The sequence below is a fragment of the Dissoconium aciculare genome, assembly GCF_010015565.1.
Source record: "Dissoconium aciculare CBS 342.82 unplaced genomic scaffold K489scaffold_2, whole genome shotgun sequence".
Lineage (NCBI taxonomy): Eukaryota > Fungi > Ascomycota > Dothideomycetes > Mycosphaerellales > Dissoconiaceae > Dissoconium > Dissoconium aciculare.
This window is the reverse complement of record NW_022984952.1, coordinates 168,167-191,821: the sequence shown is the minus strand read 5'-3', so window position 1 is coordinate 191,821 and position 23,655 is coordinate 168,167. Positions and strand designations below refer to the sequence as shown.

The window sequence follows — 23,655 nt, the reverse complement described above, 5'->3', positions numbered from 1 at the left end:
TGTATTGCTTGTAAGAATGGCAACTACTACGATATGAAGATCGGGTCTTGCTCACGTCCGTTCGCCAGGTCTAGCAGGAAGTGGGTTGGAGCAAAAGGGCAGCGTTGAGCCTCTGTCCTGGTTCGTAGACAGCGAGTGGAAAGTTGTGTTATGTAAATGAATCTCGAGTCGTCATTACAACGGAAGTCAGTTACTAGCTCTCCAGAGTGACACACTCTTACGTTGAGACAATACAGTATTTAGTGACGGCAACCAGGAGTGGAAGCTGTACGATTTGATAAGGGAGTGATGTCGTGAGCGACCACGTTACTCGAGACGGAGATTGACGTCATACTGTTGGCTCCCAATCGCACGAATCACTGACATTCACTTCACTCACCATGCTGACGAAAGAAGCACTCATGGTTGAAAGGCAGGCATCTCACAATGTCCGCTTATACCATATCCGTATCTGAGGAGAAAATCGCTTCTCTCAAAGTCAAGCTCGAACAAGCAACATTCCACGACGAACTCGACAATGCCGGCTGGGACTATGGCAGCCCGCTGGCTGATATCAAGCGCCTGACGAATCAATGGAAATCCTTCGACTGGAGAAAACAAGAAAACAAACTCAATGAATTGCCGAATTTCCACCAAAAAATACACGTTCGCGGGTTCGCCGGTCTGGACATTCACTACCTGCATCAACCCTCCTCGGCCGTCGATGCCATCCCGCTCCTCTTCGTCCACGGCTGGCCTGGCAGCTATATCGAAGTGACCAAGATGCTCCCAAGCCTAAGTCAAAGCAACAATGGTATATCGTTCCACGTCGTTGCTCCATCATTGCCCAACTTCGGCTGGAGCCAGGGCGTCAAGACCAAAGGCTTCGGGTTAGCACAATACGCCGAGGTCTGCGACCAATTAATGCGGAATCTTGGGTATAAGCGATATGCTACCCAAGGCGGTGATTGGGGATTCTACATCACGCGAGCGATTGGATTTCTTTTCCCGAAACATGTCCTGGGAAGTCACATCAACATGATCCGTGCGAGCCAGCCAACATTTCGCAAACATCCCCTGCTCGCGATTCAACATGCTCTGAAATCCTACGATGATCGTGAGAAGAAAGGTTTCGCACGCACGGCATGGTTCACGACCGAAGGCAGCGGTTACAAGTCTGAGCAGAGCACTAAACCGCAGACCCTTGGCTACGGGCTACATGACAGCCCGGTCGCACTGCTGGCATGGATTTACGAGAAATTGCATGATTGGACTGATGCGTATCCCTGGACCGACGAGGAGATCCTTACGTGGGTCAGCATTTATTATTTCTCGACGGCGGGTCCGGCGGCGAGCTTAAGGATTTACTACGAGGTGTCGCATACGCCTTCGCAGGGCGTCACCCGCGATCGAATGCAGGAATGGATTGGCACGGTCCCGCTTGGGCTGGCGCATTCGCCTCGTGAGCTGTCCGTTGTGCCGTCGACGTGGGCGCGGACGCTAGGACCTGTCGTATTTGAGAGCTTCAAGAGCCGTGGAGGCCATTTCGCTGCTTGGGAAACCCCGGAGGAGATCGCTAGGGATTTGTTCGAGATGTTTGGGAAAGGCGGTCCCTGCTACGGTCATGCTCGGACGGGCTCCAAGTTGTAAAGGGAAAAGAAAAAGAAAAAGCAAGAATCTAATCCTCGCCATTCATGTCATGAATGTCGCGAAGTTATCTGAATCAAAAGACTCCACCATCCCCACGAGCTTTCCTCCGTCCTCAGAGCTCTCCTCGAAGGAGCCTGATACCACTGACCACCCCATTGATGATCTTGATCTTCCGACCCTCAGTCTCCCCAAGCGCTTCGATACAAGCTTCCTGCACAACACTCTCAAGTCCGACCATCCCAGCACATCCCAGACAGATCGCTCCAACGCCCCTCTTCAGCAACCGCTTCGTAGCTTCCTTCATACTCGCATTGACGACCTCAGCAGGCGCAACATGCAACTCATTCGCATCGAACCCCGTCGTTTCCGTCCCCTCATACCGCTCCATTGCGACATCCTCACCGAGCTCCGCGAAAACAGCCTGATTCATCAGACCCTCCCATTGTGCCCCCGTACTCACGATTCCGAACTTCGGCGCACTTTTCAGCGCCTCTACGAGGGAAGCTTCGAAAATCCCAGCGACGGGTGGGACCGTGGTACGTCGGCGACGAGCGGCATAAGTGACCTGTTCCGTGCGGGTTTGTTCGACGAGAGGGTGGGCGGAGTAGCAGCAGATCAGGTAGGCGTCATGTTTGCCGTATTCCCATTTTAGGGGATCAAGGCATTCTTGTGCGGATAGGGCTGCGTCGGCGGCGTTGTTGATGGATGGGACGCCCTTGGGAGCGGTGAAGTATTGGAATGTAGTCTATGTTTCGTAACGGTGAATCATTTGAATCAAATCGCAGAATGCGGCCGCTGTAATCTGTCGATATGTTCAAGACTTACATCTTTGATGTTGAGGGAGTCGATCAAAGGTCGAAGTGCATCGGTCATGGCTTGGGTGGTGTTAGGGTTGATGATAAGTATTGACTTGGGTTTATTGCCCGCAGCCGTGGGCGCCGCCATTGTTGCTGACGATTGATGCTGTGATGAGGATAATTATGGGATATTAGAGGATAGGATGTGTTTGCAGGAGATTGATCATACAAAGCTTTTTTTTTGTCAAATCGTGGATCTTTTGGGAAAAGAAATCATTTCTCTGGTGATTACATGCCCCACTCGGCGCTGATCTCCGAGACTTTAAAGGCTACAGCTTGCTGGTAATCGGACACCCAACTGATACGTTGACTTCCAGAAAATCGATCATCACTATTCATCAGAACCAAAGAGCAGACATGAATTCTGAATATTCACTCCCAACATTCACTCCGGATTTACATGTAGTGATCTCTTCTTGTTCAATTCGGTCAGAACTGCGGCATCTATATGACGAGAATAGTTTTCGGGACATATTTGCGGTCATGTATGTGCCGTGGAGAAGGTGTCAGATACATCGCAACCGGGCATCAACAAGCCGCCCACAACGACCTGCATGATGCATGCGTTGTCGAGGCCGATACAGCTTCGAGCGTCTACGCCGTGCCGTGTGGCACGTCTCGTTGCACGGTCTGCAGCAGCGCCGCAAACATATGGACGTGGCAAAGTGATGTTTGACGTTGAACGGAAAGGAAATGAAAACATATTCCATTCTCACGATTTCAATAATTCTGTTTTGCGTTTCAGCCGAAGTGAATGAGTGGTGAGCGCTGCAATGACGAATCGAAATGGGGGCTCCGAGTATCTTCTGCCGGAGTTATCGGAGAGCCTCGCGCAGCTCATGAAGCTGGACGACACGCGACAGGAGGTGATGAAGGTACACTCATGTGATCTTGGCTGCGGGACGATGGCACTGCGTCATTCCTCCTCGAGACGTATCGCTGGTACTGACTTGTGCATCAGCATCTTGCCATGCAGTTTGAGAAAACGAAACGTATAGAGGAAGATCTTCATCTGGAGGTCGCTCGTTTACAAGCGCATGAGAGAACCCTTCTACAGCAGCGTGCGGAGCTTGAAGAGGATAAGCGTCAGTTACAAACGAAGATGGTGAGCTCATTGGCATCGCATAGCCGCGAATCTGCAAGACGAGCACCTCGTACTGACCAGGCTTTTGCGTTCTGTAGGACGCGGCTCCATTTATTGTTCTCCTCGTTGACGGGGACAACACCCATGTGAGTTGAAAATATGCCATGGAGGGTACCTTCATCACGTCTCTGACAGCATGAATCCAACCCCAGTTCCTCGACAAGTTTGTTCAGGCCGGCCTCCAAGGTGGAGGCGCAGCGGCACACGCCTTGCGACAAGATTTGGAGACATACCTTCAGGCAGTTCCCGAGTTGGGATTCCACGCACATTGGGACATGGTTGTCCATATCTATGCCAACTTCCATGGTTTGGCCCAAGCCTTCCACAACGCGCGAGTCGTTGACAGCACGGCGATGGCTCGCCTTTTCTTTGTGGGTTTCAACCGGACGCTGCCATTGTCCGTATTCATCGACGTGGGTAGCGACAAGGAGGCCGCGGACAACCAGATCAAAGGTACATATACTGGTGCGATTCTACCATTCGCAATGAAGCCAATGTGTACACAGAAAGCCTCGCTCTGTTCCACAAGACGCCCAACTGTAAACGCGTTATGCTCGCAGGCTCCGGAGATCGTGGATATGTCTCCTATCTGCGTCGCTTCGACGACGGCAACGCGGACATCACTCTTGTTGAGGCGACGCCATTTGAGCCGAGTTTTCGGGCTCTTGCTGAGCGTTTCACAACGATAAAGTTCCCTACGGTGTTCAGAGAGACCAAGCTTGGGACCAGGCCAGTGCCTGCGGCCGCTGTTCCGACTCAGACTCCTGCACCGACTCGTTCGGCCAACACATACGCAGGAGCCGCCAGCTCCCCACAGGGTCCGCTGCGGCCGGTCCCAGTGGGTCCATCCACGATGACTGCGCGCACAGAATCCACAATCGCGTTCTCTCGTGTTATGAACTTCAACTCGGACGGCGTGCGTATCGACGAGCCGATTCCGAAGTGCAACCACGTACTTTTCGAGAGATTCCAAGCCGCCAACCCTCGACCCTGCGCCCGGTTCCATTTGACGGTCTGCAAAGCCGTGTCCTGTGCTGATGATCACGACGTGCCGCTCGATTTGAATCAGAAGTCGGCTTTGCTTCGTTTAGCTCGGTATAAGTCTTGCGTGAATGGCTTGCGCTGCCGTGATCGAGGTTGTGTTGCGAGCCATCAGTGCATTTATGACTATTGTTTCCGGATGGCTAAGGGGAAACCTTGCAGCTTCAGCCCGGAAATGCACAATGTTGATAAGACGGTTGTGACTACGTTGTGAGCTTGGAAGATCGAGCAGTGGAATTCTGCGACGATATTGAGCCTGTTACGTTGCGGATGTTCCGTGGATCGCTCGACGAGTTCGGCGACGCCTTTGTCTTTGTCGGTTCGATATCGTTGCGTCATGCTGTGTCTTCTGGCAGCGGAAAAGAGCTGGTTCAGGTTCGTATGTAAGTAATGGCCCTTTGAATTGGAAGGTTCGGCTTGTTGCAATTCATAGCTATTCGGAATCACTCGTGTTTCACAATTTGAGAGATCCGACTCCACGAATCAGCAGGGTGCCCCATCGAAGCACTGTCCCTTCTGGCGATGTTCAAAGGACTCAAATACGGAAGAAATTAGTCTCATACAATCACAGGTCCAGAATAGCCACAAGGCCAGTATGCAGTTGCACCGGATATCTCTGTTCCAAGTCGTTGCGAAAACGAACTGATCAACGATCAGTCAGCACATCTTGACAACCATCTGATTGGCTCGATCCCGAATCGACGCTACCTCTCGCGGCCCGCGAGATTTCCACAGAGGTGCAGGAACGTCTCGATCGAGGCTAAAACGACATATTTTTTGAACACGCAGAATTCCCGATTCTCAAGCAAGATCTACTATGCAAGCAAAGATTTCGAATGATGATGACCGCCATGAAAAGCATGTGCTGCGCACGCATGACAGGACTGTCTCTGGAGTATATGCATAAGAGGCAATGTCCTCAAGCTGAGGCATCGCAATCATCCGGAGCAGCCTGCTTCTGCCCAACCCTTCCTGGGACATTGTCGCGCTTGGAGCAGATCAGGTCTCGTCGTCAAAGGCCGACATGGAAGGGTCATTTTCGCCACGAGTGGCGGACGCCAAGGGCCAATCCTCCACAGATCGCAATGCGCGAAGTGGGTGTAGCTCTATCTCAACTTTCTAGATCTCTGGAGTATGTGCCGCCTATAGAACTTGGTGAATAGCCTGCCAGATCTTGCATGTGCAGAACAAGATACGTATTATTACATCGGATGGTGTTGACGGGGTCATGCGCTTTGAAGTTCAGCCGAGCACTCGATATTGTGCACTGTATACTTCTGTGCGTCCACCACTATACCAAACAACGGAATCAGCGCATATAATGCCAGTATCAGGAGCATTTTGAATGTGTCAATTCCTGATCTTTACGGAGGTTATATACCATTCAGGTGAAATACGTCCGTGAATGGTATGTCATGAAGTGTATATGTATATAATAATATAGGGGAGAGGGGAAGACGACTAAGAACAGCCAATGCCTCGGGAAAGAGAAGAGAGCTTACCCTCAGCAATTGCCTATTGGTCGGAAAAAGCGGGTCTCCCGCCAGGTCAGGTCGAGAAGGGTTCATGTCCATCATAGACTTTTCCCTCACACACACATTGCCCATTGCGCTCTCACATTGTACTGCACGCCTTTCTCCATACTATCGTTCCCGTCCCCATACAAACACACACCTGGGCACCCTTTGGCTGGTCTGGCGGACTGTGAGCGATTGCGGCGAAAGTCTACACACACACACCTCGTCGTCCATCCATCTCCAATCTCTTCCTCTTCATCATCTCCACTCTCTTGGTGCGTGTCATTGTCCTCGGCGACTCCTCCCTCCACCGTCGCTATTGTTGTTAACGGCAACAACATCAACAGTATCATCACACCCACGACAATACACCGACGCGCATCGCTGCCGTCGTCGTCGTCGCCATCATGTTTTCCGCCGGTCTCAAGTCCTTCGCTGGACGCAGCTCCGCTCGCCACCTTTCATCGCGAAACTTCTCATGCACCGCTCGCGCCAACCGAATCATCACCAACCAGCCGCTACGAGCCAAGGAGGCTTCCGGTCTGATCACCAGCAAGTACCCCGTCGTTGACCACGAGTACGACGCCTTGGTCATCGGTGCCGGTGGTGCTGGTCTCCGGGCTGCGTTCGGTCTCGCCGAGGCCGGTTTCAACACCGCCTGTATCTCAAAGCTCTTCCCGACCCGATCACACACTGTCGCCGCCCAGGGTGGTATCAACGCTGCGCTCGGTAACATGCACAAGGATGACTGGAGGTGGCACATGTACGATACCGTCAAGGGTTCAGATTGGCTCGGCGACCAGGATGCCATCCACTACATGACCCGTGAGGCTCCTGCATCCGTCTACGAGCTGGAGAACTACGGATGTCCCTTCTCGCGTACCGAGGATGGCAAGATCTACCAGCGTGCCTTCGGTGGTCAGTCACGAGAGTTCGGCCAGGGTGGTCAGGCATACCGATGCTGCGCTGCCGCTGACCGTACCGGTCACGCCCTTCTGCACACTCTCTACGGTCAATCCCTGCGACACAACACCAACTACTTCATCGAGTTCTTCGCCATTGACCTGATCATGGAGGACGGTGCTTGCAAGGGTGTCATCGCCTACAACCAGGAGGATGGTACTCTCCACCGTTTCCGCGCCCACAACACCGTCTTGGCTACCGGTGGATACGGACGTGCTTGGTTCTCTTGCACATCTGCCCACACTTGCACTGGTGACGGTATGGCTATGGTCGCTCGTGCTGGTCTTCCCAACCAGGATCTCGAGTTCGTGCAGTTCCACCCTACTGGTATCTATGGTGCTGGTTGCTTGATCACCGAGGGTTCTCGTGGTGAGGGTGGTTACCTCCTCAACAGCGAGGGTGAGCGATTCATGGAGCGTTACGCCCCTACCGCCAAGGATTTGGCCTCGCGTGACGTCGTCTCCCGAAGCATGACCATGGAGATCCGCGAGGGTCGTGGTGTCGGTCCCGAGAAGGACCACATCTACCTCCAGCTCTCTCACTTGCCCGCCGAGATCCTCCACGAGCGTCTGCCCGGTATTTCTGAGACCGCCTCCATCTTTGCCGGTGTCGATGTCACCAAGCAGCCCATCCCCGTCTTGCCCACCGTCCACTACAACATGGGTGGTATCCCTACCAAGTACACCGGTGAGGTCCTGACCGTCGACGAGCAGGGCAAGGACAAGGTCGTCCCTGGTCTCTTCGCCTGTGGTGAGGCCGCTTGTGTGTCCGTCCACGGTGCTAACCGTCTCGGCGCCAACTCCCTCCTCGACTTGGTCGTTTTCGGCCGTGCCGTCAGCCACACCATCCGTGACAACTTCTCACCGAACCAGCCCCACACTGAGGCCCAGAGCGATGCCGGTGCCGAGTCCATCGGTGTCGTCGACAAGATCCGCACCTCAGATGGCCCCAAGTCCACCAACGAGATCCGCAGCGCCATGCAGAAGACCATGCAGAGCGATGTCTCTGTCTTCCGTACCCAAGAGGCTCTCGACCAGGGTGTCAAGAAGTAAGTTTCATATGTCCTTTCTAAACCTTACTTTTATTCAGTCCACTAACATGTCTTTCTTTCCAACAGGATCAACGAGGTCGACCAGACCTTCAGCCAAGTCGGCATCAAGGACCGCAGCATGATCTGGAACTCCGACCTCGTCGAGACCCTCGAGCTCCGCAACCTGCTCACCTGCGCCGTCCAGACCGCCGAAGCCGCCGCCGTCCGCAAGGAATCCCGTGGTGCCCACGCCCGTGAGGATTTCCCTGACCGTGACGACGAGAACTGGATGAAGCACACCCTCACCTGGCAGAAGAAGCCCCACACCCCCGTCGACATCAAGTACCGGGCTGTCGTGGGCACAACGCTGGATGAGAACGAGTGCAAGGCTGTCCCGCCTTTCAAGCGACAATACTAGACGCATCAATTTTCCAGTGGTCTCTGGAGGGCATGGGATGGAACATCGGTGGAGTACGATGGCTGAGATGATGGTGGTGTGAACAAAACTTTTCTATGGCGAATCTTCCTTTTTCTCCATGTTTGTGAGTATGTCTTTGTTGTATGTGTAAAAATGTACAGGTTTCCCCATTTTTGGACAGTTCCCGTTCTTTTATTCTTTCTTCTCTTCCTCTACTTGGTTCAAGATGGGATGATCGTCTGGCTATATGGCGCTTTCCTACATCCTGCTTCATTGACAGGGATCCCGCATTCCCGGTAGGTGATTGCCTCGATGACGAGCAGCTACGAACTGTGCGAGGCAGGAGGGAAGGAGGACACGAAGGCACAGACGGGTTTCCATTCATATTCCATCTCAAATCACAAGCGTCGCTTGGTTTCGCCCCGAGATTTCTTCTCCAGAATTTCTTGTGGAGGCTGCGGTATTTTCTTCTCTCTGTCCCTCTCATTTCTCACGCGCATATATGACTATCACGAACATCAGCACGCCCTTCACCGCGTCCATCATCACGACGACCACCAATCCCACAGCCGCTCGCACGACCATTACCATCAACACATAAATTACCCTTCGCACAGGCGATATCATCCGAACTCCCGCAACCAGACAGTGCACGTCGTGAACGTTCAGCAGCAGCAGCAGCAGCAGCAATAACGACAACAACAAGGATTCCCCTTTCGCTATTCAAGCTCGGAAAATGTCCAACAGCAGCAGCGCCAACTTCACCCTCTCTCCGTCCAACTTCAGCACCCCGACAAACACATCCCTCCAAGCCCTCGACGACGCCGGCTGGGTCGCCGCCTCCGGTCTCGACTGCTGGTGGCTTTTATCGGATCCTAAGCAAATGACCGTCGAAAACCGAGATTGTCTCGCACTCCTGCAGCAGGACGTCCAAGATGAAGGCGCATACTAGGCGATTGTGGCTCTTCTGTGTGTGTTTGTAATCGCATTGGGCTTTCAGGTCGCGGTCCTCGTCGATTGTAACCGGAAAGGCGGGATCATGAGGAGGTACTGGAAGAGCGATTTGGGCCCCAAAGCGGAGAAAATTCACACTGGTGCCTCGAAGTGGCCGATTCTGGTAATCGCCGTCTGTTCGCTGCATGTCCCATCTTACATTGCAAGAATCGTCACTGCTTCCTGGGCTGTGGATAAGTGGGTGTTCGCCTGCCAACTCCTGTGAGTACAATCCGCTGCCCGACTCGTACTTCGCTCCTAGCTCTCAGCCGGAGGGGACGACCGAATGCAACCAACACTGATTTTTGACATTAGAGAAATCGTTTCGGTGTCGTACATGCTCCGTACAATGATGCCGGTCGCTGCAGCCGGCTTGATCTCGTTCCATACCGGACGAAAGCCTTCTCTTTGGCATTTCGCCCTCGCTTCCAGTGCGATTGTAGGCATCTTTAGTTGTCAAATGGTGATGGGACTGACAGGACTTCCGGAATCCGCCGATGGGCCAGAAGGCCTGCGGGAAGCACTGCAAGAGATGAATCAGGCCGATCTCCGAGTCATGGCTACCCAAGCCGTCTGCACGTTCATGCTCCTCGTGTCACTCCTCGGCTTTGGTTTCACAAACTTACTCACGACTAGCGATCTCAAGGAGCGCCCGAAGGTCCCGTTACAATTGCTTCGCTATTGCATGATCGCATTACAAGTCACCGCAGTGTTGGTCCTCTTGGCTTTCATCCGGGAAGCCCTCAGGACGAGTCGACCTTGGGCCGGCTATGTCAATCTCCGTCCGGAGTGGTACATCACGATGGATGGACTCATGGTCTGCGTCCCGATGATACTTGTCATTCTCCTCGACAGTACGGATTGGTATGGTCGTGTTCTGACGCAGCAATCGACGACGCGGATGATGGAACCTATTGTTCTCACGGTGGTTGATCATCGATCACCTGCTCCCTGAAATTTCCTCTGGCGGTATCCTCTGGCTGGGAGATTTGGACGAATGCGATGACGGAAACGTGTTGCTCGTGTCGAGCATCACTTTGGTGGATTACCGGGTTGGTTATCGTTTTTGGGTCGTGTTATTCCTATCGACTCCTGAATGAATAATCGTTTGATTCTTGCAATGTTGTCCACTCCCTGGGAATGTCGGTATTCCTCGCTTCACCTCAGTACTTGGCCAGCGATCGTAAAGCGCGATCCTCCCATCAATGAGATCGTTTATTATCAAAGTTCAATATTTCGTCGTTGTAGAATTACGAATAGGCAATAGGGGGCATCATGCTGCGTATAAAGCGCAGGCAGGCGCGCGGATGAACGATGACGCGGGAGCGCGTAAAACAACGTCATACATCAATCATCCTCCCCAATGCCGAAGAAACGCATCACTGGTACCACCATCGTGCATATATATCAAGCACTCCAAATAATGATACCTTTGTAGCAGACGAAGAATAAAATAACCACTCCCATCTTCTCTAAATGTTCCGTACAATCCTTCGCACTCCATCCCACCTTCCTTCACTCATCAAAACCGTCACCACAAGCCAACCGCTCCCGGTCATCGTCCGCACCATGGCCTCCTCCTCCAGCAGCGGCGGCGGCCGATCCACCAACGCCGATCTCAGGAACAGCCTCCTCTTCGACGTCTCCCACGTCACGGCCGTCGTGACCGGCGGCGCCACGGGGATCGGTCTCATGATCACGCAGGCGCTCGTCGCCAACGGCGCAAAGGTCTACATCACCGGGCGTCGGCAGGAGAAGCTCGACCAGACGGTGCGATTGTACGGCGAGGGCGAGGGGAGGCTCCTCGCGATCGCGGGCGATGTCAGCACGAAGGAGGGATGTGTCAGACTTGCGGAGGAGATCGAGAAGAGGGAGCCCGAGGGGATTCAATTACTCGTGAACAATGCGGGGATCGCGCGGGACGAGAAGACTTCTTTCGGTGAGTTTCCTCCCCTTGCAGGTGGCCGCGGCCGGAGCATCCGAAAGCTACGAGGATGCGGAAACTAATCTCAAGCGATCTTTCCGATTCTTTTTTTCACAGCCAAAAATGGCGAGCCGGATTCTTCCTCCGCCGAGGCCATCTCCAAGCACTTCCTGAACTCCACCGATGACGCTTGGGCCTCGACCTTCCAGACCAACGTCACCGCCCAATACTTCACAAGCATGGCCTTCCTGCCCCTCCTCGCCCGCGGCGGCACCGTCACGCCCGGCTACTCCTCCTCGGTTGTGAACGTGAGCTCCATCAGCGGCGCCATGAAAGGCTCGAGCATGGGCCAATTCTCGTACGCCAGCTCGAAAGCGGCGTCGACGCACCTCAGCCGGATGCTGGCGACCATGTTCAAGGACGTCAAGGTCCGCGTGAACGTCATCGCGCCGGGCGTGTTCCCGAGCGAGATGACGGCGGGGGAGAGTGACGAGCAGAATAAATCTTCGCTGGATATGAGGAGTTACAATCCCGCGGGCCGCAAGGGTCATGATAGTGACATGGCGGCGACGATCCTTTTCCTCGCGGGGAAGGGCGGCGTGTTTTATAACGAGCAGATTTTGTATCCGGATGGAGGTATGTTTATCTATGATCTGCAAACTGCTGACGTTGGGGTGGCTTGGATGGTGGTGACTGACGAATCTTTCGCAGGAAATACTCTGACGGTGCCGGCGCAGAAGTGAGCATGGCATTCGCGGACCGCTGTGATGTGAAGCTGGAGACCGAGGAAACCGGAGATCGTGTATGCTCCTGTTGCTGGGATTGGGAGCGATTCGTTGCTCCGGGCTGCGTCTCTGCCAAATTCAGACAAAATACCCAATGGCGATGGTTCCGATCGTGGTCGTTGGAAATAGACATGTATTCACACGAGACCAAGCCTTCAACGCTCGAAGCATGCGATTCAGATGGGCGAAGGGCTTTGTCACTGGGAATCGACTCAGCGAATCATTTGTCCTGTATCCCTTCTCCTGAGCAATCTCGCCATCCAAATCGAAGGAATGGACTCCATGTTCGACGAAGTCGTTTTGAAGCATTTCTGGACGAACCCATTCCCGGACGGCCCGTCGTGTATGTGATTGTTATTGCTGCAGGTTTCAGATTGGCACTCGAGTACCGAATCATTCTATTATGTATTATCCAAGTCGTAAATGTCGTTCGTTGTCCGTCGGTCCATCGTCCTTCGAGAGGGGAGAAGAGAGGATCATTGAATTAATACCTCCTCCACCAAAAGAATACTCATCGCTGACCGCGACTCAAGGGCCAGGAAAGTCCAGGGTCCGAGGTTTCCTCCGATTGGTGATATGTTCCTGAATTTCCAAGGTGCTGAGTCCAGCATTAAGATTGCCAATGGAAGGATTCTGAGGGCTGACGCTGTAGAATGCAAGAGAAAGGGAACGCAAGTCAGCAAGAAAACGGAGACCCATAGTCGGCGACCAACGACGAAAAAACCGGGAAGAAAGTCGGGAACAAGATAAACATACCAATCAATGACCACATCATATATCACCCACCCCCCATCCGTCCCATTCGGCCTCGTGCGGAACTGCGCCTTGACCTTCCGCATCGGCCCATGCGTTTCCCACCCGTCAAACGACAAGCCCTGCACGCGCCACCACTCGGGTATATCCTCACAGGAGGGGAATTCCCTCGTGCTGGAGCGCTCCTCATACTCGATGCACATCTCGCATGTGCGGATAGTGCTCTCGATGTGCCAATTGCCCTCGCCCACGGGGAGGCGGCGGAGGGCGTCGAGGGCGCGGTGGCGGATGCGGCTGTCGCGGCAGGCGGCGGCGATGTCGCAGAGCGGGTGGATGAGTCCTTCGTCCATGCTGACGGAGAGCAGGCGGCGGGCGGCGGCGTCGTCGGCCTCGTGGTCGTCGCCGCCGGGCGCGGGCCGATGGTCGAAGTCGCTGGCCATGATGTGCTGGCAGATGGTGAGGACGTCTTCGAATTCCGGCAGGAAGCGGTCGTACGCGCTGGCTTCGGTGTGCAGACAGGTGGCGGCGATGATGCGGTTGATGATGGTGCGGCTGCGGAGCATGCCCAGGCCGAGCTGTTCGCGCGCCGTCAGACGGGAGGTGGGCTTGTGCAGAAAGTCCCAGAGGAGGCGCTCGAGTTCGATCATGGTCCGCTCGAGTTCTTGTGCTTTGGCGTATTCCTCGAGGGGGACGCCGTTGGCGCCGGAAACGCCGAATTTGTAGCCGTCGGCGACGGTGCGGGTGAAGTGGTATAAGCGGCCGGTCCAGGAATTGATGAGGTCGCGTGCTTGGGTCAAGTCTCGGAAGCTGTGAGGTAGTATCGAGTCTATCGCTGCGGTGTAAAAGGAGAGGCCTGGTGTCCGCATCGTAAGATACAATGTACCTTGGAGATCCAATCGCATCACGGCTCGAACGAGACTGGGATTGACCTTGCGGGGGTCGAATCTCGCATTCTGTTCGTAAAGCAAGGAAATGGCATTTTCGACGTGAAGCAATGCAGGCAAAAAGGTCTCTCGTAGACATTCAAAGTGCGCACACAGGAGCGAACACAGCAGAACCGTGTCGAGAGAGCTGCTCTTGTCCTTGAGGAGGACCTGCATCTCATTCAGAGATTTCACATATTGCTGCACAGGGAAATCCGTCCGGAACGCTTGAACGTCGAGGCCATCCTTGGCAGCCTTCGTACGGAGATAGCGTTCCTCGTGCATGGCGCCGAGAGCATTGACGGCGTGACGCACCGCCGGCTCGCTGTGGCTCATCTGTAAAACGATTCGATCCCAGACGGTATCTTGAAAGTACCCCGAGACGATGGGCGCGGTGCGGGTCCGGAAGAAATCAAACGTCCTCCGTTCGAGAGCGTTAGTTGGGACATCGTTGACGAGAGCGACCGTCAGGGGTAGTTGCTCCTCCTTCGAAGGGAGCTCGCCGGGCGAGATATAGCCATCGCATTTCCTGCCAGTGCTCGTGCAGCGGTTACAGGCAGGTTGAGCTTCGTCACATTTGACCCGACGGATCTTACACGTCAGACAGCCTGATGAGAGAGGAGAAAACAATGGTTAGAAAACTGCCAATATAAAAAACCTCTCCCTGATCGGAATGAAGAAGGTTTCAAAAGGGGGGGGGGATATCTGATGCAGTACCAGTTCGAGTCTTGGGTGCATATCGCCTCTGCTGGAGGCCCTTCTTGGGCGGTGAATGCCGGACGAGCGCGGCATTGTCTTCCGCCGCAGTCGATCTCGCAGCGAGGAAGGCCGTCGAGCCATTCATGGCGTCCAATCACGTCCGCATGGATCGATGAATAATCGAGGTGATAGAGCACGCTGCCGAGTGAGTTGGACCCTAACGACGAGAACGATTCGAGTCAGACGGTGAGAAAGGCTTGCTCGATGCTTGGAGGACGGTAAGACAACGTGGGATGGACCGGACAGATGGAGCAGCGAGCAGCAGGACGGCGATGATACTTCAGGGATGCCTAGTGGGGCGGCTGCTAAGGAGAGAGAGTACGGTCTGATGTTGATGCCTTCTGGTCTCGCGAGTACTGTACACCAGGCAGTCCACCGCTTACGTAGATTGCGGTAATGTCTCCAGTCTCCTTCTGCACTGCCGCGATGGTCAGTCACTTGACTCGAGTACCGTACTGTACATACATGTGCCGGATGCACATCCGCACTAGAGCGACACGCACTCACTCACTCAGGGACTGCAGAGTAGCATTTATCAGGAGGAGCGGATGTCGTCGTCGTGGATTGTGGCGTGCGCTTCGAATAAACTTCTATTCTGAGGCAGAGTGCACCGGACTGCTCAGACCATCTATACGAGCTGGCCAATGAGACGAGGATTCTTTCATGTTTCGCAAGGGACAGTTCCGGTCTAGCGTCTCCAGGGCTTAAATCCTTCTTAAGACCGCCGGCCGATACGGCCCTGGGCTGAAAGTCCTCCAGTCTGTGGTATGTATGTATCTTCCTGCTGCATTGGAAGGCCTAGAGCCCCGTACAGTGAGCAATGAGGTTATTACATACTCCAGTCACTTACATCATAGCCCAGTAATTCCTTGTTGCAACTCTGGAGAGGCGTAGCGGAAGTGGTAGACCCACAGAGGCAAGCAGTGATCTATGAAGGGTTGCCCAAGGTCGTCGTCTTGGGGCAAAACACACTGGAGACGATCATGAAGTGTGTCGACCAATCCTTTCTATTACATATCTTCATGCTAAAGTACTGTACAAGTCAAGAGTAGACATAGAGTCTGAGCGGGCTTTTGGCGAAAAATAGGAAAACACCATAGTACAAGAAACGCCGAGATTCGAAGCGCACAAAGGGCGAGCAGAGACAGGAATCGAGGCCTCTCTCTCTCTCTCTCATGCTTCGATCCTCCCATCATCTTCTAACCTCGCTCTCACTCCTTCTTCTCCTCGTCGTAGTCATACATCTTCGGCTTCTCCAACCCCAGCGCAAACCTCTTCGCCCTCTCCTCGTCCTCCGCCGACATCTCAAACTTGCGCATCCTAGCCAGGACGCGATCATCCGTGACCAGAGGATCGATCCAGACGCTCTCCTCGTGTTCCTCTCGGGCCTTCCTCACCGTCTTCCACCAATCCCGCTCTTCGAATTCGAGCACAGTCTTCTGCTCCGGGACAACCGTCTCCGCTGCGGCATCGATGGCGTTGCTGTTGGGATCTGCGGCGGCGACCGAGGTGTTGTATGGCCGGTGTGAGGCCAGGATCGCGGTGGCCACTTGTCGGCCTACGTCGTCGGCGAGGTGGCGACGGGTGAAGAAGCGGTAGAGCCGGAAGGGCGTGTTGCGGATGCCCAGGAGATGCGGGAAGCGGATTCCCATGCTGGGACCGATGATTTCGGGGGTGGAGGGGGAGAGGCTGGCGGTGTGGTAATCTTCGGGGAGGATGTAGGACGGCGGGAAGCGTCGTTGCGGCTTCTCTTCTTCTTTCTTTTTCTCCTCTTCTGCTTTTTTCTTTTCTTCGTCGGTTTGGGCGGTGGGGTCGGCGGTGGTTTCTGTAGAGGATGAGTCTGGTGATGGTGACGAGGCATCGTCGACGACGGTTTGTAACGATGTTACTGGTGATTTCGCCGGCTTGATGATTTTCGTCGCAGCGCTGACTGCCGCGTCTCCGACCGAGGAGTTGCCTGGGTGATGTTGTGATGCTTCGTCTGCCTCGGGAGCAGCGAGCTCCACCGGTTTAGGTTCGTCGACCGGTCCCAAGTATCCCTCGTGGAGTCCCCGCAGGTACTCGATCCACGTATGTCTTCCGATGATGATATCACCTGCCACGCCAGGATAGTCCGTAACATGAGCCTTCGCACGAACCGACTCCGCCGAAGCCGCCTCCTTCTCCGCCGCCTCGGGCGACAAAGGCTCGCCTTCACCATTCCTTCTCCTCCGTCGCCGGATCTTCTCCGCCGTCTTATGCCTGACATCGCCCTCTTTCCGTCCCTCCACCACATCCCAGTCCATCGCAGCCGCGACCAGGACCGGCTTGATGTAAGCATGGAAGTGCTCCCTCGCGCTTCGGAGACCGTCCCCCGGCGGCGCGGCGAGGTAGATGGTGAGGCGGCGCGGCATGTTTTTCGAGTCCAGAGGCTCGTCGGCAAGGTGCGAGACCACGTTGCACCATTTCTCCCGCATGCGCTTGGTCTGCCATTTGTCGTAGACGACGCCGCCGGCGATGCTGCCGGTGATGGCCCAGAAGATCATCCAGTTTCGTGACGGGAGCCGGAATCGAGGAAGACCTGTAGCGAAATTCATCCTTTCATCAGCAACGCTTCAATAAATCCCTGTCTCGCCCGAGGCAATCACCAACCCATTGCTTTCAAGGCCGGATTCTGCTCGGGGAGCTTCTTCGCAGCCGATGTTGCGGTCGCAGTGGCATTGGCCGTGGTGGTGGCCGCCGCCGGTGCCGTCGAGGCCGCCGCTTTGGCAGCATTCTCCGGCGGCGGCGGCGGTACTATTGATTTATCTGACATGGTGGATGATGGGTCGATATGCGATGTCCTCACTCAGGCAGCGTTTCTCATCATCCGAAAAAGGGTTCATCGCCCAAAAAAGTTGCCGACTCGCGCCAGACGCGTGAGCACAGATTCGCGGGCGGAAATCGTTCCGTCTCCCGCGGCGAAACTTGGACCTCGAAGACCCAACAACAGCATTGTGACCTGGCTTGAGATGATATCTGTTACCGTGTCAATTGATCAAATTTAAATTCAAGAAAGCGTCCTGTTGAGAGTTCTGCTGCAGATGAAGCTATTGAAAAGAGAAAAAAATTCCATTCGACAGCCGTTACAAAACCTACGTAGAAAGCGTGCAATATCTTCCAAGATGAATCCCGCTCATCGCCCGTACTACCCACTCACGAGAAACACCACAAGATCAAACAATCACCCTTTTCCCAGCCCATAAGACGCCGAACCTCCAAACAGAAACGAATCCGCAAATCTCATGAAAGGACACATTCTGGCCGACACAACCAGCACCAGCCAAAAGAACTCCACCCCTTCCTAGATCCTCTGTTCCAACGCCGCCAGAGCCTGCATCCTCGCCGCTTGAATCTCCCTGTACTCCACCTCCTCCTCCTCTGCATCGAACCGCTCCCCGAACCTCCCCAGCCTCCGATCCACCTCGTCCACATCGAGCAAGACCACCGGCCGGGCTTCAAACGCCGGCATTCTCGCCTTGAGATGCTCCCATTCGCGGGTGTGGTCGTCCGTGAGACGGACTCTGTCTTCGTCTGGACTCCGATTGCCACTGCTGCCGTTGCTGCCACTGCTGCTGCCACCGCCGATGATGCCGCCGCTGCCGCTAGCGAGGAGCATGGCCGACCGCCGCCATTCCCGCTGGGCCTCCTCGGAGGCGCCCGAGGTCGAGTTGAGGAAGCCCTTGGCGGCGCTGCGCGGGATGTAGCAGCTGGTTGAGCGCGAGTCGTGGGTGGTGGTTGTGACGAGGGAGTCCGAGGTGGTGGTGTTGCTGCTGTTGTTGCGGCTGACGGAGAGGGTGCTGCGGGAGGCGTTGTTGCCGAGGAGACGTTCGCTCGTCGTGTCGCGGCTGCTGACGGGGCTGCGCTGTTGGCCGTGCTGGTGGGGTCCTTCCGGGTTGGAGGATTGCCAGAGCCGGCTGTGCCGTTGTTGTTGTTGCCGTTGCGAGGCGCCTGGGCTGGACCCGTGGCTGGCGAGGACGAGGTTTTTGGGATTGCTGTGCGTGCGCCGGCTGGCGGGCAGTTTGGCGGTCGCCGGGTGGCCTTGGGAGGGTTGCTGGAAGTGTGTCGGGATGGCCGGGACGCAGGGCGGTGCGGCTTCGCCGCTGTTGCGGATGTCGCCGATGGTGTAGTTGCTGATCCTCCGGCTCAGACGACCGCCGAGGGAGAAGCGCTTGGGCTTGCGATCACTGCTGAGCGCGGCACTGGATGCTGGCCGTGCCTTTGTGGTGTATTCGGGTTCGGATCGCATGGGGAACTCGCTCATTCGGGACTTCTTTTTGCGCTTGGATTCATCTGTCGGTGCCTTTGGAACGGTTCGGTTGGAATCAGCAGAGGCATTTTTCTTGTTGGATTTGGAGCCCAGCAGGCTCAGCATGAAGGTTCGGAGACCCATCGTGGTTGAGTGGTTGGTATCTGAAGGTCAAGCGTGCTGATATCGGGCTTCGTTTTCCACTTGTTAGAAGACGAGTGTTGTTTGGGGGGCAAAGCTTCCTCGTCGCGACGCGCAGGTTTGCTCAAACAGTTCCTTTGTATGACCACTGCATATGATGCCGGGCTGACCCTTGCTCTGAGATGCGCGCACAATCATTCATCCAGGAACAACCCTGTACGCGACCGTCCTCTCCCGTAATGGGATGCGGTACCCGACCACTTTTCCAAGATATACCAAATCAGCAAGATCGAGTAATCAATCCAAGAGGGAAAAGGAAGTCATGCGCGGCCAAGCAGGGAACACAGCGAAGGAAGTGACGGAAGCGAGAGCGTCGCAGTGAAAAAAGCCAGAAGATCCCCAACCTGTCTCGCATTCAAACACCTCACCTATACGACACCAAGATCAGAAGGAAAAGCAAAAGAGGCACAGGACCCGTTCCTGACTGCTCGGTCGTAAGGGTACTGTACCCCATCCAGCAATCGGGTCGAGGTCCAAGTCAAGATCTTCGTCATTGCCCGGTTCTGATTCACGCGTGCCTGATCTAGAAGGTATGTGTGGAAAATGTCTGACTATAGGTTCCACCACTCCCGACATCGTCGCCCTTCTGGTGGGTGTGCTAAAGTAGAAAGATACCGGGGCGCGGCACTCCCTAGTGAATTACGGTAGCCTCGTTCTCCACACGTTACATCGGGCTCGTGTGCGTTGTGCGTTGCGCGTTGCGATGCGAATCCGATTGACCGTTCGGCGTTGTCGTGGCTAGCGTCACTTTTCTCTTCCACCTCTTTTGCTCGACGGAGGGCTTTTGACTTTCGCCTGGTCGTTGTTTGCCCCAGGCGTTCGTTGTAGGGGCCCGGGGGTTTGTGAGACATGTGCAATCTAGGTTCAGACGGTGTGAGAAACGGCGTGGAGACCTCTGTTGTGATCTGGAATTACTTTCGTGAATCTCGCTCATGGCTGGAGTTTCTCAAGAAAAACCGTGAATGCGACGGAGTATGCGCTATAGGCGAACTCTTCCTCTGCTGGGTGATCGTGCGCACGGTCTTCATGCGTACTGTATGGCCTCCCGCGCATGTCATCATCAAGAGTGTGAGAGTCCGGGAAGGATCATTTGCGTCGTGAGGAGTGCTGGCAGATAGTGGTAGGATGGTAGAGACATCCGCTTATTACATCATTAAATCAACGGCGTACCAGATTTGTTCATCACGAGGTCGAGAGGCCGCCCGTCGCCACGGAAGAAGCCTATCGTTACTCAGTTGTAAAGAGCCATAGTCGCCTCCTTGGTGGTGCAGAAAAGGTGGGTTTCGCTAGCTCATCGGAGTGGAAACATGGGTTTGTCGTGACCGGTCATTTTTCTGTCCTCACGATCGAGATACTTGACACGACAAATCTCTCGACTGTCGCACGTCTTGCCCTTTGCACATGCCTATTGTGGCGGATGTGAGATACTCATCAACACTCGTCGTCACTTGAATGATCGCCGGCTGATTTCATGCTCCACGTATAGTCTTCGTGCTCTGCTCATAAGAGCTGGAAGGCATGAGATGTGAAGGGACCTACTCAGCGCCGATCCGACCGAGAGCAGCCTCACGCGCGCCCGCCGCGAGCGCTTGATCAATGATCTGGCGAAACCGAACAACCGTCTCCGCGACGAGGTCCCGCGTACACAGGCCAGCGTCCGGGTCGATATCAACCTCGTAAAGTGTCGAATCCGTGAGGAGGCCGATAGTCGGAACCTGAAGATCTGCGAGACGGAGACACGAATCGAACAGGAGAGCGGGGCGCTGCGATCAAGTTTAGCATGTCGCAGTGGTTGATAGGCGTTTGCACCGGTGCTGCTGCCATTATTCTCGGTGTGTGGCGGCTGTTGATGGGAGCTGGAGGGAGAGGAAATTTGGCGCGCTGTATTCGCTGCGCGTATCGATACGAAAAGCAAAATTTCCATTGGTTCATGTCGACGCATGGTTACTCTCATCTATCGCATCTCTCTTCTGTGCGTTGGCAGATTTTGAATCGGTACACGAGCGAAGGTAATTTTGCCTCCTGGTCAATCTCATTCGTTGTGTGTTACTCACCCTGTCGCGCCTACTCATCTACACTGCGCGTGTAACTATCCACCGGAGTGAACAACCGGCACAACAGAACTCGAGACGTCGACTCATCCAAATCCTCTTTGCTTTTGACGGATGTTGTCCAGCGCCTCGCCCAAGATAATTGTCAAGACTTTTTCATGCATCACGGAAGCCTTTCATGTACAAGCTGAGACCGCTCTCACCTGGGCACGACAGTTCGTAATGCCGAGGGTTTAATTGAATGACGATCTTGTGAAAGCGTGGAAAGGGGCGACGGGCGACCGGTGAAGGCCACCAGCGTGCCGTCAGCCAAAGCTTCGTAGGGCTACCCTTTTGCTGTGACAGAAGATGCAAGGCGACACGACAAGACTTGCAAAGCAGTACAACAAGACAAAAGATGATCCATTATGCTACACTATACGCTTCCTACTCGTTCGCAGTTCGGTTCGCAACGTCGACGCACAGGTTTGCTGTCGCCTTCCGAGAGGATTTATCGATCTTGCGGTGGCTGAAGTGGCGCTTCTAGCCCCGTGAACATCACGCTTAGGCTGCATGTACTCACCGTGTCACGATAGTTCCGCTGCACGCTCACTGGCCACGCGGTGATGATTGCAGTTAGATGCCTCCACGACGAAGAGAGAGTCGCAATCCAAGATGAACTGTACAGTATTGAGCGATCAACTGCCGTATCTAGGCCCCCGCGGCCCCCGCTCGGCGCACTGCTCCGCCCAGCGTCTCCTGCCGTGGAATGACCTTGAGGTACAGGCAGGATAGATGACCAACATCTTGTCGACAGCTTGTCCGCCGTGCGCCTTATCGAATTTTTCTTGCGGTGCGACACCCGGAAAAGGCAACTTGAATCTGTCTACGTATCTGGAACACTGCTCACGACCAAGGGAGGCCCGGAAGCAACTATGAAGATTGTCTACGACAGAACAGAGGCGCTATGGAAGCGTGCGGTCCGGTTGTCTGCGCCTTGGGCACTGACTGTCGCATCGCTGGCCTTCTTGGTCGGCTTTTACGGATTCGCACCTTTCAAGACCATCACATATGACAGCAATTTTTTCTGCACGCCGGATGCGCGCGTCCAGGACAGCGGCGACGATACGGTTCTCACCAACAAATGGAATCCAGAGACGGCCCTCTGGATCACCCTAGCTTTTGGGCGGTTCACCTATGCTCAAGCCAAAGCGATTGACGTCGCCTGGGATCTCGTCGTGGGATTCGGCGGACAGGCCCTGATCGCATACTGGGCATATCCAATCATCCGTCGCACACTGGCGCATGATATACAGAGGTGGGGGGTCAAAACACCTTTGTATGCATCTTTGGCGTTTGATAAGGTCTCCTTGTCGGGCACTTGGGCGCTGATCCGGCATGGCTCCTTCAATTGGTTCACCATGCTCCTGACCTTCGCCTACATTCTTGCATTTCCGACTCTGATGTCCTTGGTCACGGGTTATCAAGCCGGCTTGATCCCCTACGTACAGTTGTCCGGCGGAGACCTTGTGCTAGCCTCGCAGCTCGCAACCTCCCAGATGGTCCTTGTGGACGGCCCTCGTGTCGGCCTGCCCCCCATGATTGCAGCACAGCAAGGTGATGCATGGAACCAGACTATCTTCGCCTGTAAGTCGCGAGCTAAGGCCGCCAACACATCCGGAGGCTGATGACAAGACTTAGATCGGAAGGCACATGAGAAACTCGCGTCTGCAATAGAGGACTATTTTGTGGATGGGAACGTCGCCTCTGAGGTATTTTCTGGGCGCCCCCGAGAAGTTGCGACCGCGGCTTGTTACGATGAATCCAAGGGTGCATACGACGGTGCCAGGTGCTCTCTCAAGGCTGTTTTTCGGCAAAGTGGTTTCCCTCGAGTCGACATCGATAGCAATATCACCCTATTCAACAGCTCGTACGAACTTGTGAGCCTGCCCCTCGACATTGCACTCGATGGCCGCTTGGTGGGGCAATATTTCCTCGATTTCATAATGGGGACCGACAATCATTTCTTCTCTGGAGGAGTCACCGAGCGCTACTGGTCCCTCGGCGGCGCCGCGCTCAACTCATCTTACCTCGGGGTGAACAACAAATGCATGCCGACGAAAGACTACGAGTGGGGCTTCTCGTATCTGATGGTCTTCGCCGCATCGTTCCTGACGTTGCTATTTGCGGTCAACCTTAGCGTTTTGTCCCTCTGCACCGCTTTGGGAAGCGGCACCGACAAGCTGGAGCAATCCGTCAGCATGTACGAGGACATTTTGGTTCTGGCATCCGCCATACGGAGCGTCGTCCGGCATGACGAGGACGCCATGACCGCCGCGGAATTGGAGAAGAAGATCAAGGCCTCGAAGCACTCCATCAAGGCTGAGGCTGTCGATCATACGTCAAGCTCGGAGGAGCAGG

At 54.8% G+C, this 23,655-nt stretch overlaps 13 protein-coding genes across 13 annotated transcripts; 7 read left to right on the top strand and 6 right to left on the bottom strand.

The window, feature by feature from the left end:
• Positions 1-426: 426 nt before the first annotated feature.
• On the top strand, positions 427-1,629 carry K489DRAFT_367117 (alpha/beta-hydrolase; the record flags this gene model as incomplete). Its single annotated transcript, XM_033602830.1, has 1 exon — positions 427-1,629. One exon carries the CDS (start codon positions 427-429, stop codon positions 1,627-1,629), a length of 1,203 nt encoding a protein of 400 aa, XP_033462870.1.
• Positions 1,569-2,677, bottom strand: K489DRAFT_376224 (uncharacterized protein). The gene is made up of 2 exons (XM_033603870.1): positions 2,455-2,677; positions 1,569-2,374 (listed from the first exon to the last, which is right to left on the bottom strand). Exons 1-2 carry the CDS (start codon positions 2,572-2,574, stop codon positions 1,742-1,744), a joined length of 753 nt encoding a protein of 250 aa, XP_033462869.1. The 5' UTR covers positions 2,575-2,677; the 3' UTR covers positions 1,569-1,741.
• Positions 2,678-3,130: 453 nt separating this feature from the next.
• K489DRAFT_428294 (uncharacterized protein) lies at positions 3,131-5,242 on the top strand. Its single transcript, XM_033608329.1, has 5 exons — positions 3,131-3,361; positions 3,448-3,591; positions 3,669-3,716; positions 3,783-4,083; positions 4,137-5,242. Exons 1-5 carry the CDS (start codon positions 3,260-3,262, stop codon positions 4,883-4,885), a joined length of 1,344 nt encoding a protein of 447 aa, XP_033462868.1. The 5' UTR covers positions 3,131-3,259; the 3' UTR covers positions 4,886-5,242.
• A 1,353-nt stretch (positions 5,243-6,595) lies between these two features.
• Positions 6,596-8,599, top strand: K489DRAFT_313034 (succinate dehydrogenase flavo protein subunit; the record flags this gene model as incomplete). Its single annotated transcript, XM_033600905.1, has 2 exons — positions 6,596-8,199; positions 8,269-8,599. 2 exons carry the CDS (start codon positions 6,596-6,598, stop codon positions 8,597-8,599), a joined length of 1,935 nt encoding a protein of 644 aa, XP_033462867.1.
• Positions 8,600-8,830: 231 nt separating this feature from the next.
• Positions 8,831-9,585, top strand: K489DRAFT_99422 (uncharacterized protein). Its single transcript, XM_033609119.1, has one exon. It carries the CDS (start codon positions 8,912-8,914, stop codon positions 9,290-9,292), a length of 381 nt encoding a protein of 126 aa, XP_033462866.1. The 5' UTR covers positions 8,831-8,911; the 3' UTR covers positions 9,293-9,585.
• A 525-nt stretch (positions 9,586-10,110) lies between these two features.
• Positions 10,111-10,640, top strand: K489DRAFT_376219 (uncharacterized protein). Its single transcript, XM_033603869.1, has one exon. It carries the CDS (start codon positions 10,149-10,151, stop codon positions 10,545-10,547), a length of 399 nt encoding a protein of 132 aa, XP_033462865.1. The 5' UTR covers positions 10,111-10,148; the 3' UTR covers positions 10,548-10,640.
• A 521-nt stretch (positions 10,641-11,161) lies between these two features.
• K489DRAFT_386403 (NAD(P)-binding protein) lies at positions 11,162-12,259 on the top strand (the record flags this gene model as incomplete). Its single annotated transcript, XM_033606219.1, has 3 exons — positions 11,162-11,531; positions 11,634-12,152; positions 12,228-12,259. 3 exons carry the CDS (start codon positions 11,162-11,164, stop codon positions 12,257-12,259), a joined length of 921 nt encoding a protein of 306 aa, XP_033462864.1.
• A 60-nt stretch (positions 12,260-12,319) lies between these two features.
• K489DRAFT_99301 (uncharacterized protein) lies at positions 12,320-12,694 on the bottom strand. Its single transcript, XM_033609117.1, has one exon. The coding sequence runs from the start codon at positions 12,608-12,610 to the stop codon at positions 12,380-12,382; it is 231 nt and encodes a 76-aa protein (XP_033462863.1). The 5' UTR covers positions 12,611-12,694; the 3' UTR covers positions 12,320-12,379.
• Positions 12,695-12,740: 46 nt separating this feature from the next.
• K489DRAFT_99369 (uncharacterized protein) lies at positions 12,741-15,275 on the bottom strand. The gene is made up of 4 exons (XM_033609118.1): positions 15,244-15,275; positions 14,695-15,026; positions 13,058-14,585; positions 12,741-12,947 (listed from the first exon to the last, which is right to left on the bottom strand). Exons 2-4 carry the CDS (start codon positions 14,819-14,821, stop codon positions 12,830-12,832), a joined length of 1,773 nt encoding a protein of 590 aa, XP_033462862.1. The 5' UTR covers positions 14,822-15,026; positions 15,244-15,275; the 3' UTR covers positions 12,741-12,829.
• A 444-nt stretch (positions 15,276-15,719) lies between these two features.
• Positions 15,720-17,580, bottom strand: K489DRAFT_428289 (uncharacterized protein). Its single transcript, XM_033608328.1, has 2 exons — positions 17,368-17,580; positions 15,720-17,296 (listed from the first exon to the last, which is right to left on the bottom strand). The coding sequence occupies exons 1-2, from the start codon at positions 17,528-17,530 to the stop codon at positions 15,948-15,950; spliced, it is 1,512 nt and encodes a 503-aa protein (XP_033462861.1). The 5' UTR covers positions 17,531-17,580; the 3' UTR covers positions 15,720-15,947.
• A 429-nt stretch (positions 17,581-18,009) lies between these two features.
• On the bottom strand, positions 18,010-19,451 carry K489DRAFT_99243 (uncharacterized protein). Its single transcript, XM_033609116.1, has one exon. The coding sequence runs from the start codon at positions 19,145-19,147 to the stop codon at positions 18,059-18,061; it is 1,089 nt and encodes a 362-aa protein (XP_033462860.1). The 5' UTR covers positions 19,148-19,451; the 3' UTR covers positions 18,010-18,058.
• An 848-nt stretch (positions 19,452-20,299) lies between these two features.
• K489DRAFT_99223 (uncharacterized protein) lies at positions 20,300-21,380 on the bottom strand. The gene is made up of 2 exons (XM_033609115.1): positions 20,744-21,380; positions 20,300-20,609 (listed from the first exon to the last, which is right to left on the bottom strand). Exons 1-2 carry the CDS (start codon positions 21,156-21,158, stop codon positions 20,545-20,547), a joined length of 480 nt encoding a protein of 159 aa, XP_033462859.1. The 5' UTR covers positions 21,159-21,380; the 3' UTR covers positions 20,300-20,544.
• Positions 21,381-22,558: 1,178 nt separating this feature from the next.
• On the top strand, positions 22,559-23,418 carry K489DRAFT_376211 (uncharacterized protein). Its single transcript, XM_033603868.1, has one exon. The coding sequence runs from the start codon at positions 22,656-22,658 to the stop codon at positions 22,920-22,922; it is 267 nt and encodes an 88-aa protein (XP_033462858.1). The 5' UTR covers positions 22,559-22,655; the 3' UTR covers positions 22,923-23,418.
• Positions 23,419-23,655: the final 237 nt, after the last annotated feature.